Source organism: Camelina sativa, chromosome 14 (genome assembly GCF_030686135.1).
Source record: "Camelina sativa cultivar CO46 ecotype springtype chromosome 14, ASM3068613v1".
NCBI lineage: Eukaryota > Viridiplantae > Streptophyta > Magnoliopsida > Brassicales > Brassicaceae > Camelina > Camelina sativa.
Window position 1 is genome coordinate 8,845,610 of NC_141893.1, and position 12,664 is coordinate 8,858,273.

The 12,664-nt window shown below is 37.7% G+C and overlaps 4 protein-coding genes and 1 non-coding gene across 8 annotated transcripts; 2 read left to right on the forward strand and 3 right to left on the reverse strand.

The window, feature by feature from the left end:
• Nucleotides 1-509: 509 nt before the first annotated feature.
• On the forward strand, nucleotides 510-4,290 carry LOC104740736 (uncharacterized). Its single transcript, XM_010461417.3, has 11 exons — nucleotides 510-903; nucleotides 1,246-1,465; nucleotides 1,574-1,774; nucleotides 1,862-1,932; nucleotides 2,030-2,192; nucleotides 2,284-2,877; nucleotides 2,973-3,353; nucleotides 3,436-3,575; nucleotides 3,671-3,806; nucleotides 3,894-4,007; nucleotides 4,100-4,290. The coding sequence occupies exons 1-11, from the start codon at nucleotides 794-796 to the stop codon at nucleotides 4,163-4,165; spliced, it is 2,196 nt and encodes a 731-aa protein (XP_010459719.2). The 5' UTR covers nucleotides 510-793; the 3' UTR covers nucleotides 4,166-4,290.
• On the reverse strand, nucleotides 4,280-7,958 carry LOC104740737 (uncharacterized). 2 transcript variants are annotated; one of them, XM_087483136.1, is made up of 16 exons: nucleotides 7,713-7,957; nucleotides 7,431-7,590; nucleotides 7,250-7,326; nucleotides 7,011-7,119; nucleotides 6,731-6,842; nucleotides 6,249-6,289; nucleotides 6,055-6,126; nucleotides 5,828-5,896; nucleotides 5,659-5,739; nucleotides 5,461-5,580; nucleotides 5,298-5,372; nucleotides 5,121-5,201; nucleotides 4,927-5,000; nucleotides 4,770-4,830; nucleotides 4,634-4,689; nucleotides 4,280-4,513 (listed from the first exon to the last, which is right to left on the reverse strand). In XM_087483136.1, exons 3-16 carry the CDS (start codon nucleotides 7,270-7,272, stop codon nucleotides 4,438-4,440), a joined length of 1,050 nt encoding a protein of 349 aa, XP_087339262.1. In that variant the 5' UTR covers nucleotides 7,273-7,326; nucleotides 7,431-7,590; nucleotides 7,713-7,957; the 3' UTR covers nucleotides 4,280-4,437. The 2 variants fall into 2 exon arrangements, with proteins under 2 accessions (XP_087339262.1, XP_010459720.1); XM_010461418.3 differs by having other exon boundaries at nucleotides 7,250-7,590; nucleotides 7,713-7,958.
• A 50-nt stretch (nucleotides 7,959-8,008) lies between these two features.
• Nucleotides 8,009-8,080, forward strand: TRNAP-UGG (transfer RNA proline (anticodon UGG)). Its single transcript has one exon. It is a non-coding gene; the product is annotated as a tRNA-Pro (tRNA).
• A 287-nt stretch (nucleotides 8,081-8,367) lies between these two features.
• On the reverse strand, nucleotides 8,368-12,380 carry LOC104740739 (L-ascorbate oxidase homolog). Of its 3 annotated transcripts, none has more exons than XM_010461423.3 (9): nucleotides 11,670-12,380; nucleotides 10,859-11,008; nucleotides 10,656-10,765; nucleotides 10,262-10,532; nucleotides 10,068-10,167; nucleotides 9,621-9,963; nucleotides 9,093-9,458; nucleotides 8,817-8,895; nucleotides 8,368-8,729 (listed from the first exon to the last, which is right to left on the reverse strand). In XM_010461423.3, the coding sequence occupies exons 2-9, from the start codon at nucleotides 10,997-10,999 to the stop codon at nucleotides 8,526-8,528; spliced, it is 1,614 nt and encodes a 537-aa protein (XP_010459725.1). In that variant the 5' UTR covers nucleotides 11,000-11,008; nucleotides 11,670-12,380; the 3' UTR covers nucleotides 8,368-8,525. The 3 variants fall into 3 exon arrangements, with proteins under 3 accessions (XP_010459725.1, XP_010459724.2, XP_087339263.1); XM_010461422.3 differs by having other exon boundaries at nucleotides 11,781-11,915; XM_087483137.1 differs by lacking the exon at nucleotides 11,670-12,380 and having other exon boundaries at nucleotides 10,859-11,342.
• On the reverse strand, nucleotides 11,804-12,337 carry LOC104740738 (uncharacterized). The gene has a single exon (XM_010461421.3). The coding sequence runs from the start codon at nucleotides 12,335-12,337 to the stop codon at nucleotides 11,987-11,989; it is 351 nt and encodes a 116-aa protein (XP_010459723.1). The 3' UTR covers nucleotides 11,804-11,986.
• Nucleotides 12,381-12,664: the final 284 nt, after the last annotated feature.

Genomic DNA, 12,664 nt, shown 5'->3' on the forward strand with positions numbered 1-12,664 from the left:
TTCCCAAAGAATACGATACGATCGGAATTATAGTGGTATATTTTTCTACGATACGAGGAAAGGAACCGTGATGGAATTTTTCAATCGTAATAAAAATAGTCGAATAAATAAATATAAAACTAACTAACAAAAGCTTTTTTAAGTTTTAACATTGTAGCGGCCGGGGGGGTTGGCTGAGTCACTCTCTCACGATCGCGGATTAAATTAGCTGGTTACTACAACCGTTGACTAGTCAACTGTGTTGACAGATGTTTTAGTTGGTTTTAGCGTCACTCAGAAATTAAAGTGGAAAAAACACCAATTTCTTTTACGACAGAATATAATAATATATAATCAGTATAAATTTTAATTTTGATAAAAATGGGAAAATAGTTCTTCTTTTTTTTTGGTTCGAAAAAATAGAAGAATATAAGTACAGAAAATAACATGAAAAAAGAAATATGCTATTTTTGGTTTGAAAAAAAAAAAGAAGGTTAGTGTAGAAATAACAAAATTATAATAAAAATGGCAACATGCATTACACTAAAGTGTCGACAGATTCATGAAACAATTTCGACATAACTAAGAGATAGAGAGAGAGAGAGAGAGAGAGACTCGATGCACCCATCTGTCACGCCCGCTCTTTCCATTTCTTCACGTTTCCCTTTTCTATTCTTTATTTCTTAATGTCCTTATAAAATACACCAGAGACTGCTTGTTCTTATTTTTTTTTTCTTTGACTACACGAAACTATAAACACCAACTACTTCCTTTAAAGTCTTTAGTTTTTTTTTTTTAGTCGGAAATTTAAAGTATGGGATCTCTCTCGACGTTCCAAGAGCGGTTGCAATACCCGACTGCGAGGCGTGATGAGTCCGTCGTTGATGATTACCACGGCGTTAAAGTCTCCGATCCTTACCGCTGGTAAAATCTTTTGCATTCGTTTCCAGCTGCTGTAAAAATAAAACTACTCTCTGGTTCTTTTTATTCTATGAGATTTTGAATGTTTTGGTCTTCTTGTTCATAACGTAGCAAAAGATTTTTCCGATCATGAACCAATCGTGTAACGAGCTTTTTTTCTGGACAAGCTCTATCGATATTGTGGCCCATTATTGATCTTAGTGGACCAGTAGGCTAATTTTCTGGACCAATTTTTGTTTGTTTGCACATTAATTTTTTGTCTGAAAAAACCGTGTACCGGTTTGGTCCAACCGTAAACTGGTTTGGTTAAACAAAAACTAAGTTATGTTTGGTTATCTCTGTCAGGTTGGAAGATCCTGATGCTGAAGAAGTGAAAGAGTTTGTGGAGAAGCAAGTGAGACTGTCAGATTCAGTGCTCAAAACTTGCGATTCCAAGAGAAAACTCCATGAGAAATTCACGAAATTTATTGACTACCCTCGTTACGGTACTCCCTTAAAGCGAGGGAACAGTTACTTTTACTTCCATAACTCTGGTCTTCAAGCTCAGAGTGTGCTCTATGTTCAGGTAATTAATTTGAAGCAGAGAATTATCAAATCATCTTCTTTTGTAACTTGTTCTTCCCATCTCCAGCTTCGTTAAGATTTGAACTTTTTCTTTTTCTTTTTTTTTCAGGATGATTTGGATTCTGAAGCAGAGATTTTGCTTGATCCCAATACTCTTAGTGATGATGGAACTGTTTCTTTAAACACTTATTGTATCAGTGAGGATGCCAAGTATTTGGCTTATGGTCTTAGCTCTAGTGGTAGTGATTGGGTTACAATCAAAGTGATGAAGATTGAAGATAAGAAGGTGATGCCTGATACTTTATCTTGGGTAAGGCTTCCTTCCTTCATGCTGAATTATTCACTCGTTAGTTACCATTTTCATCATTGACATGAATGAATCTTGTTATGGGATCAGGTTAAGTTTAGTGGAATTACATGGACACATGATGGCAAAGGCTTTTTCTATAGTCGCTACCCAGCTCCAATGTGAGTCTTTTGTTTTAACTGTGAAACTTTTGGGTGTGTATAAAGCTTTGAAAAGAGTTTTTGTAACTGTTTTGGATTGTGGTTTTTGTGTCTGTAGAGAGGGAGAGAATATAGATGCTGGTACAGAGACTAATTCTAACCTTTACCATGAGTTATACTACCATTTCCTTGGGACTGATCAGTCCCAAGATGTTTTATGTTGGAGAGACCAAGAGAATCCCAAACATATGTTTGGATCTAAAGTCACTGATGATGGGAAGGTAAACATCCAGCCATTTCTTATCCCTCTTGGTGATGGTTTCACTTATGGATCCAACCAATATGTTTTTTTCTTCTTCTTTTCAAATGCAGTATTTAATCATGTCAATTGAAGAAGGTTGTGACCCTGTAAACAAGGTTTATCATTGTGATCTCTCATCACTTCCTAAAGGACTAGAAGGTTTTAGGGGAAGCAACGCTCTGCTTCCATTTGTTAAGCTTATCGACACATTTGAGGCACAATACATTGCTATCGCAAACGACGAGACATTGTTTACTTTCTTTACCAACAAAGATGCCCCAAAGTACAAAGTAGTTCGGGTTGATCTGAAGGAACCGAGCAACTGGACTGATGTTATTGCAGAACACGAAAAGGATGTTCTCTCAACAGCTTCTGCAGTTAATGGAGACCAACTGGTTGTTAGTTACATGAGTGATGTAAAACACATCCTACAGATTAGAGACTTGAAATCCGGTTCCTTGCTTCATAGATTACCTGTAGATATTGGTTCAGTATATGGTGTTATTGCTCGGCGTAAAGACACCACCTTTTTATTTATGTTTACAAGTTTCCTCACACCTGGCGTGATTTACAAATGTGACTTATCCCATGAAGCTCCAAAAGTTACAGTATTTCGTGAAATCTCTGTACCTGGATTCGACAGAACAGCATTTGAAGTTTCTCAGGTAAATAGAAATGCTTTCTTCATCACCAAGTTTTGAATCTGTAATACATAGTTTAATTTTGAATGCATATCTCCCATTTTTTTAATGCCTTATAGGTCTTTTATCCGAGTAAGGACAGAACAAAGATCCCGATGTTTATCGTGGCTAGAAAAGATATAAAGCTAGATGGCTCGCACCCGTGTTTGCTCTATGGTTATGGAGGGTTTAGCGATAGCACGACACCGTTTTTCAGCGCAACACGCATTGTGCTTAGTAGGCATCTTGGTGTTGTGTTCTGTTTTGCAAACATCCGTGGTGGTGGTGAGTATGGTGTGGAATGGCATAAATCAGGCGCTCTTGCCAGTAAGCAGAATTGCTTCGATGACTTTATTTCCGGGGCAGAGTATTTGGTTTCTGCTGGTTATACACAACCGAGGAAACTTTGTATTGAAGGTAGTAGCAATGGTGGGATTCTAATAGGGGCTTGCATTAATCAGGTAAGAAGGGTAAAATATATTTAACTATCATGAATAGCACATACTGTAGTTACAATTCAGAGTTTTGTACCTTTTTATGCAGAGACCTGATCTCTTTGGATGTGCTTTGGCTCATGTTGGGGTTATGGACATGCTACGGTTCCACAAGTTTACCATAGGACATGCTTGGGTTTCTGAATTTGGTTGTTCTGACAAGGAAGATGAGTTTCATTGGCTGATAAAGTAAGAGTCTTTTTTTTTTTTACATGTTACCTTAAAAGCTTCCCTCTTTTGGTAGATTTAAGATAACTGATGGTTTTAATCTATAATAAATTAAGGTATTCGCCTCTGCATAATGTGAAGAGGCCATGGGAACAGAAGACAGATCGGTTTGTTCAGTACCCATCAACCATGTTGTTAACGGCTGATCACGACGATAGAGTCGTCCCACTTCATACTTACAAGTTGCTTGCGGTTTGCCTCTCAGCGTCTTGTTTGCTTTTTGTATCTTCCTCTTCTTCTTCTTCATCAACCAATTGAAACCCAATTTTGCTTTTGCAGACAATGCAATATGAATTAAGTTTAAGTTTAGAGAATAGTCCACAGACGAACCCTCTAATTGCTCGAATAGAAGTCAAAGCCGGGCATGGAGCAGGACGTCCAACACAAAAGATGGTACATATCAATAATTAACCATAAGATTTTTTTGTCAAGTATAAATGCTTAAAAAAGTGTAAGCAGCGACTAATGTTTTTGAGTTGCTACAGATTGACGAAGCGGCTGATCGATATTCGTTCATGGCGAAGATGGTGGATGCTTCATGGATTGACTAATTTACACGGAAGAGATTGACTTATGACACTACTGTTTTACTACTGTTTTAACTTTTTAAGTATACAGCTTCTCTATTAGGCTAATACGATCATCATTATAATATTAAGAAAAGATTTGGAGGAAAGAGTATTTTATAGTTTAACCAATGACTGATTCAGCGTTACAATTTTATATTTCTTTAAAAATACAACGAAAATTTATGAAAATTTTGAATTCCCACAGAAACACATAATAAAAAAAAATAAGAGCGACTTTAACTTTAGTACATCATTCATTCATCGCCCATTTTCACATCAGTCACATCTAGTTGTATTATCTCAGCCCTGCAACCCAAAATTGATCCCATGCTGCAACCAAAATTAAATGAACTCTTTAATTGTTTATTCTCAATGCTCTTCCTAAACACAAAACTACCTTTTTAGTGCCTATAATTAAATCTAAAATAGTGAAGGGAAATCTTTTGATACCTGGGAGTGGTACGACCAAGATCTCCATGAACAAATTCTTTGATGTATGTTCCAGCCTGCATTATTGAAAAGTTAACTTTGCCCATCTTTTAAAGTTATGATAATTATAATGAGTTGAGTTAGAAGATAAGGCAACCTGAGTGCATAGATGCAATAGAAAGTAGTGGGAGTGTCCTTTTATCTTTTCGACTTTCATCCTGAGAATTGGAACCACAAATGACTGACTATTACTAAACAGAAGAAGCTATCCAAGGTAAGTAAAAATCTGAAATTCACGACAGATTATCACTAACCAATGTATAATCTTTTCACGGTCCAATGGACTCCGTCGATGAAGCACTCTTACTGGTGTCTTCTGCAAGATTTTCTGCAGTGAAGTAATAATATATAAGAAGAAAGTCACTTTGTATTAGGAACAAAAGAACATGGTTTGAGGATAGACAATGGATTGTACCTAATCTTAACAATCATTACACAAATGACTCACCAATTCTTTCAGGGAAGAGATTGAGTTGAAGTCTTTCTCTTCAAGTGGCCGAGCAATCCATACAAGTGCAACATACTGCTTCTGCAGTACATAACAAACATTGGCGTGGTTAGTTCGATAAGTCTTCATTACATTTCTAACTGAAGTTTTAGTTGAGTTAAGGTAAACAATGCTGACCTGCTTCTCTGCTTCTCCTTCACGCATCATTGCCCAACACTGACTTCCGATACATTTAAGATCTTTTACCCCGACCTGTAGCCAAAATACTGCTTGTAAGCTTGCAAAAAAGGCACACATAATCAGTTGATACAGCATCTGTGTTCAATTAATTAGGCCTTACTAGTTTTTTTTCTGAGTAGTTAATCTTTTCTTCAACTTCCTTCAATGATTGTTCAGATGGGCACTGGCGGGAATTCTGAACCTCGATTAAGAAAGGTCTACCTGAACCTAACATCCGTACCTGAAGAGAGATCTTTTATATTATCAGCATAAACTTGTTGAATATGAATATGACATCCGAAAAGAGTAATTTTCTCACATCAATATCTTCTCTGCCAGCAGCATGGAACTTGTAGGAATCCCCAAGGCATGCTGGAAGAATGTTTCCACCAAGTATCTCCTGAAAAACATATACAGATATCTATTGAAGTCACTGTTATCTTACAAATAATATAAACAAGTCGAGATGACCACTAAGAGACTACTACCTCAACAGACGCTTCGCCCATTCTTTCATCATCAATAATCCATCGTGATTGACTAACATTTCTGGAGTACTGCAAGGATAAGATCGAACCATAAAATGAAATAAATCCTCAATAAGCAGTTAAAGATCATCTAGGTCATCCGTGAATCCATTTGTTACCAAACTACTTTACACACATTTAAAGGTTATATAATACACTGCCTCAAGGACATGAAAACAGAGACTTACTTTAAAGTATCTACCACTAAAAAAGATAGGCATCTTGTTGCAGTGAACTGAAAAGATGCATGGTTCATACACCTGGTAATATAAGGAAAATTAAGAGAACATGAGTTTTTGACTTTTTGTTAGCCAAATAATGACAACCAGACAAAAGAATGTTACCCTAATATAAATCTATGGGTGAACATGCAAACAAATACCTTTGAATTCTCGGAAATACAGTTTGATCCATTCTCTGCGTCTGCAAATACATAACATAGAACTATTGAATGGCGTTTTAGAAGTCTGAAATTTGATCCAGAGGGACTTAATGTATTATCTCCATAAAAACTTTAAGAGATTGATATAGATGGGCAGAAGATCAGGAAAATGTATAAACCATCACATGGAGGTATATGCACTTTGAAAGAAGTATTACATTTATGCCAGACACTGAAGTAGCGCGGGTAAAGAGGTCGGCTTAATTGTATATTACCTCCTTGGACTTTCAAAGAAAGCTCAAAGAGCCTTCAAATGCAACTATGGAATAATTGCGTACATGAATGTAATATTTTCTTTCATCAACAAACTCCCTAAAAATTTGTAGCAATTATCTATGCACCATGTCATAAATGATGTACGAATTAGGAGTCCAAGAAAAAGATTCAACTGAGTACTAAGTAACTGTAGAGTCTCAACATACCTGTTTTCCTCCTCTTACTTTCATGCGTTGTTTTAGAAACACCCAGAGCCTCATCTGATGCTTCAGAGTATGTCAAACGGATGTGAAAAGAGCTTGAATCTGATTGAGCGCCCTGCAACACTCAAAACAGAGAAGACATGTTTGTTATCTGGCCAGCGAAAATTGCACAAATTATAACATCCAGTTGTATAAGATACTACGCAATAGAGGCATCGATGAAACCTAAGCAACTCAAACAATTTCCAAAACAAAAACAAATTTAAGCAGATCACCGACTCACCAAAGATGCTTTAAGTGGATCCAAGATTAGAACTTTCAAAGCATCCTTAACAGATATTTTGTCACGCTGCAGCCAACCTTCAGTGCTATACTTTTCTTTAAGGTATGACCTATAAAGGTAGAGAAACATCATCAACACTAGAATAGCGCAGAACCAAAACAAGAGGAAAACACTTGAGAGGTACAATGTATAAGACAGGATTCAATATGCTCATAAACATGAATGCAAGTGAAGCTTACAAGACTGCACGTTCATTGTCCATGATAGTTGATGGCACAGAGACTTCAAGACCAAAGCTATCGAAATCATGACGATCCTGCTTCACCAAGTCCGTTACCCTAGCAACGTAATCACTACTAGTATCCGATTTCACCAGCTTTTTTTCAGCAGCAGCATCGGAAAAAACGAATTGCAATATACCTAAACAAATAATGCAGATTCTTGAGCAATTAGATTCTGATGAACCAGTTTCATCATCACCGGATTGTATCCAGCTGCGCAGAGTTGAAGTCGAGACTGACGACAAATCCGAATCGAATGCCTCGACGGCTACCAATCGGAATATACATCTCTCGCATACCTACACAGAGCCGAGAAGAAGATAAACCGAAATTGGTAAAAGAGATTGGGAAACGGAGTCGGAGAATATGTCTGAGATACATAAACCCTTAGAACGTGAGGGTAAGAGATAAGAAAACGCACCCCGAGTGATAGAAGATCTTTCACAGAACCGGAATGCACAGATCGAGCTGTTTCGTACACGCGCCGAGTCTTGGAGTCACCATGGCTTACGAAGCCGTTGACCAAGCCGGATGAGTCGCCGGCGGCGGGTACTGTTTCGTCGGACATTGCTTTTGAAAAATTGGAGAAGGCGGCGTCTAGCAAATTTACCAACCAATTGCAGTGGTGAGCTTATTCAGTTTTCGTGGCAAAAGCAACAGGCTAATAGAGGTTTATCTTAAGTACACAATAAGTTTTATATAGTTAAACAGCAAAGAGGGCGTTTGGTCTAGTGGTATGATTCTCGCTTTGGGTGCGAGAGGTCCCGAGTTCGATTCTCGGAACGCCCCTCTTTACTTTTTAGATATTATTATGCACTATCGCTTTCTTTAGTTTTTTTCATCCACTGATTAGATATTATTATGCACTATCGCTCTCCAATATCTTCCATTGTTATTACTGTAAGTCTGTAACCTCAATATCTTTTATTGTTATTACTGTTAAGTTTGTAACCTCTTTACTTTTTAGATATTATTATGCACTATCGCTTTCTTTAGTTTTTTTCATCCACCTTACGTTGTTCAGACCTAGCACACACTATGCAACAATATCTTCCATTGTTATTACTGTAAGTCTGTAACCTCAATATCTTTTATTGTTATTATTACTGTTAAGTTTGTAACCTCCAATTTTTTCTGTATACAAATAAATCTTTGTAGGTAGATAACAATGGGGGAAATTGATACAATACTTTCTCTCTTTTCTATCTAACTCTCCCGCCCACTCAAAGCAGTCCTATTTGTGGTGTCCAATAGCTCTGCCACAAAGAAGAGCGTTCTTCGGGATTTGGTATTCATCTCTGAGAGAAGTCGAGGTTGTGTAGACACGCATGTAAAGCTGTTGTCCCAGGTATTGTCTTTCCCACAACTCTGATCTTAGGTTCCACATTCCTACGTTGTCTAGTGCCACGTATATTGCAGTCCATGATCTTGGATACACCTATACATATTCATCCAACAGTCCACGTTTCAGACTCAGCTTTTTGCTAAGATAATATTCTTATAAAAGTTAGAGAAGTCGTCTCACCTGAACAGTGCAGCGTGAGACTGCATCGTTTAGATTGTAGATTTTCCTACTTGCAGTACTCCATTTCCCAAACTCCATCCTGATAGTTATACCAATTCCACAAACCGTGTGTTATATAACGATCAAAATGATGCTCACAAAATTAAGTTCTAAGGGCTCTTTCTTGGTTAGAAAATGCTACACTGCACTTACTGTGTGGATTTGTTGATGCAAACAGAAACATTTAGGAGAACTTAGAGAAGGGATGAGAGAACAGTTTAGAAAAGTAACACTTACCCAACAACGAAGAAAGAGTAACCGTCAAAATGCCAGCTCTGGACAATATTATCCCAATTCTGGAAAACAATCTCCACAAAGGCTCTGTGATCAGCTTGCAAGACAGATGTCATTGGGAATAATGCTCCACTAGTGGGATGGTCAGATATGCTACCAGGCTTGTATACACCGTCAATTTTGAAGTAGTCAGCAAGTTTTAAAGGGGTGTCTGATGGGTAAAATGATGCCCTGTTCACGGCGTATCGTGGCTTGCCTTGAATCTGTCCAGCAGAAGTAACAAGTCTGATAGTTCTGGTGACGTTTATCATACCATAGTGATATGAGCCTTGTGGGTTTGGTCTTGGTCCGCCCGCTGTAAGGTTGGTCCTACAACACACAACGAAAACCGCTCAGAAAGTATTCAAGAACCAGACTAGTTTCTTCTCTACCAAGTAAGTGTGAGCAAAATCAATAAATCCAGCTAAATATACAAGCAGTGAATGAGTAACTCCAAAGCTTTGTCACAGAATCAAAGGAATAAAACAAAACCTGATAGATCGAGCCTGGTTAAGAGACCAGCTCATCGGATCAGGTACATCGGGAAGAGGTCCAGAAACAGCTCCAGCAGAGTTACTATAATGGAGAACACCGCCGGTGATGAGGGTCTGTGGGGTAAATCTACTAGAGACCACAATGTAATAATCTTTAGCAGGTTGGTTAGCTGTAACGATGACAGAGTAAGATTGACCAACATGAACATCAAGAGAAGAGAATTGAGTCTGAATAGTGTGTCTCCCTTCGACCTCAACCAGCTTCATCATGTGGTTTTGGATGCGGAAGTTGAGTGAGTTCCGTAATCCTACATTTGATATTCTCAGCCTATACGTTTTACCTGTGAGTCAAATCAACAACCGTAACTTTATTATCAACACAAAATTTGAAACAAATGAATCAATCACAAACCGAAACGAAGACAAAAAAAGAAAAATGGCAAACCTGGTTGAACGTTGAGTTTTGCACCACTAGCGCGGCCATTGATGAGAATTACATCAGGAAAAGGAAGCTTTCCGCCATTATCGAGCTGTGCTCTCAAGGCCTATATACAGAGAGATCTCTCATAAACATCAATCATAAACTCAAAGCAAAGTAACAAACATTAAGGGTAAATAGAATAGTCTGTTTTAATTTACCTTGTGGTTGGTCTTGTACCAGTCGCCTATGAGAACAGTGTAATCATCGGCGGGAGGAGGGAAAGGAACGGGGATCAATGGGCGGCTGGAGATACGGATAGCTCCGAATCCGCCGGCGGCTTTGTGAAATCCGAGTGACGGGAAGTAATAGAAACTTCCGATCTGATCTTTGACCTGAAGAGCGTAGGTGAAGTTCTTCCCCGGCGGGATTGGGCACGTCGTTCCGTACACTCCGTCTTGGAACGAGTTCTTTCTATTTTGAATCCCCGCCCTTTTGTGTTCAATCATAAAAAATAGATAAACAATATTACACGTATGCACTACTAGGGGGCTGGTCAGATACAGTATGTGTGTTTTCAATTGCATGCAATTTCAAATAATAATAAAACTGTACCATGAGATAAGGAAAGGTTCATCCAAATGGTTGAATACGTTAATGATGAGATTGTCATTGGTAACACAGCGAATTTCCGGACCCGGAAACATTTTGTTGATCAATATACCCTATATATCGGAAGAGGAAGATGAAATCAACATAAGATCTAATTTTTGGCAAGATTTTGTCTTAGGAGTTTAGAAGATTTAAAGATCAAGAACCTGTTGTTTAACACCCATAGGATAAATGTCGCCATAGGTTATGTGCCATTGGAAGTATCTGTACGGGTCTTCCGCCATGACGACAATTAGAATCGATAAAACGATTAGCAATGCTGCATTGTATTTCTCTTTGACCGCCATTTTAGTGTCCTGAAGAGGAAAAGACTTTTTCACCAATTTGATTCTATAGATTGAAGAGAGTGTGACAAAATGGATTGAAAAGGAGAAGTATAAATAGTGTAGTACAGAGAAAATGTATTTATGGAAATGAAAGTAGCAAGAAAAAACTGGGTCAAAGTTTCTTGTGGGGGATTTAGTAATACAGTTAACTATGACTTGAAGAATGTCTTCCCCAGAGCTAAACAACATGGTAAATTAGTAATTACTTTTAAGTTTTAACCAACAATATTAATGTTTCTTTTTGCTAAACATGATTAATGTGTTACTTTTGAAGTAGCTATTAACTACCAAAATGATTTTTGGTCTCTACTTATCTAGATGATTACCAAATAGTGTGGTGTTGTAGTCAAAGACACATTTTTGTAAACTATACTTAACTAAATGAACTATTTGATTAAAATATTTAAACTAGATGACTAATAGTTATAAGATTAGCATAACATTTCCTATGAAATTTCCTCCATATCCATCTAACTAGATGATTCCAGCAGCAATCCATTTACTATTTTAACTAAGTAAATGATCCTCGGGATTAATAACCTAATTGTAATCAACCCAAAATCTTGCCGAAAATTGCAAATCATACACACCAACACACTGGTTCATGCACTGAAATATGCTTATTGCTAACCTTTTATAACACAAAATTCTTCAAACGAAAAAAGTTTTAAAACGCAGTGAAAGTGTTCGATGAAATGCCTCAAAGGAAACTGGCCACAACAACGTAAATGATTCCACGAACCAGGTTTTGAAAACGAGACACCATTGTCTGAACTGAATCACATCACCATTAAAAACTCTTAACTCATTCAATCGCTAAAACCCTCTCAATCTAAAGACGGCCATTACAAGGCAAGAGAGACATCTGTTTGGAACTACAAATAACATCGCAACAGTAAGTAAAGAAATTCGTAACCTCGTTGACCTTAACTCAATCAAAATCTCCGATCACTTCTTTTCTTCACCGAAGAGTAGACGGAGACGAGAAGCAAAGACGCCGGTGGAATCAATCGAAGCTTGGTGAAGAAGATCGCTCTTGATTTTACTCATACGATCAGTCAAACTATCTTGCTCCTTCTTGAGAACAGCTGTGTCTTCCTCCAGATCGTGGATTCGGTACTTTTGACTTACAGATCGGAAGCTCAGAAGCAAGATTCCAGTCATGGCGAAGAATTGGAAGAAGCTTTGCCTGTTTTTCTTCACGTTATCGAAGAATCCAGACGCTACAGCAGTTAACGCCTTCGCCGGATCTTTCCCGGTGAGTGGATCGACAGATCCCTGTGGCGCCGATGAAGCCATTTTGAGTTTCCGATGAACAGAACGTGTGACTGACTCTAATCCCGTACCCTGAAGAAAGAGAGATAACAAAAAGGGTTCTCGAAATATTTGGGCTTTTAATGTCTTTAATTTAGGCCCAATTATAAAAGGCCTATCGTTTTAAGTGATTTTATAGCATTAAAATATATATTTTCATCACTACCATAAAATATCTTGTTTTTGTTTTTATTGTTTTATTTTAAATAAAGTTGCTCTGTGAATTGATCATGTAAGAAGGCAGATGGCAAAATATTGGAGCTAGTTCGATATTCGTATTATTATTATTATATAAGAATAGTATCTTCTCAA

Bases quoted from the DNA above. Each gene is read 5' to 3' on its own strand.
- LOC104740739 (XM_087483137.1), bottom strand. From the start codon at position 11,227: ATGTTGTTTAGCTCTGGGGAAGACATTCTTCAAGTCATAGTTAACTGT. The intron at 10,766-10,858 runs GTTCTTGATCTT...TCCGATATATAG, and splicing joins CTATGGGTGTTAAACAACAG to GGTATATTGATCAACAAAAT. The intron at 8,896-9,092 runs GTAAGTGTTACT...TATAACTATCAG, and splicing joins TACTCTTTCTTCGTTGTTGG to GATGGAGTTTGGGAAATGGA.
- LOC104740738 (XM_010461421.3), bottom strand. From the start codon at position 12,337: ATGGCTTCATCGGCGCCACAGGGATCTGTCGATCCACTCACCGGGAAA.
- LOC104740736 (XM_010461417.3), top strand. From the start codon at position 794: ATGGGATCTCTCTCGACGTTCCAAGAGCGGTTGCAATACCCGACTGCG. The intron at 904-1,245 runs GTAAAATCTTTT...TATCTCTGTCAG, and splicing joins GTCTCCGATCCTTACCGCTG to GTTGGAAGATCCTGATGCTG. The intron at 3,354-3,435 runs GTAAGAAGGGTA...CTTTTTATGCAG, and splicing joins TAGGGGCTTGCATTAATCAG to AGACCTGATCTCTTTGGATG.
- LOC104740737 (XM_010461418.3), bottom strand. From the start codon at position 7,859: ATGTCCGACGAAACAGTACCCGCCGCCGGCGACTCATCCGGCTTGGTC. The intron at 6,290-6,730 runs GTATGTTGAGAC...ATGTATTTGCAG, and splicing joins AAGTAAGAGGAGGAAAACAG to ACGCAGAGAATGGATCAAAC. The intron at 5,740-5,827 runs GTAGTAGTCTCT...TATGTTTTTCAG, and splicing joins TGGGCGAAGCGTCTGTTGAG to GAGATACTTGGTGGAAACAT.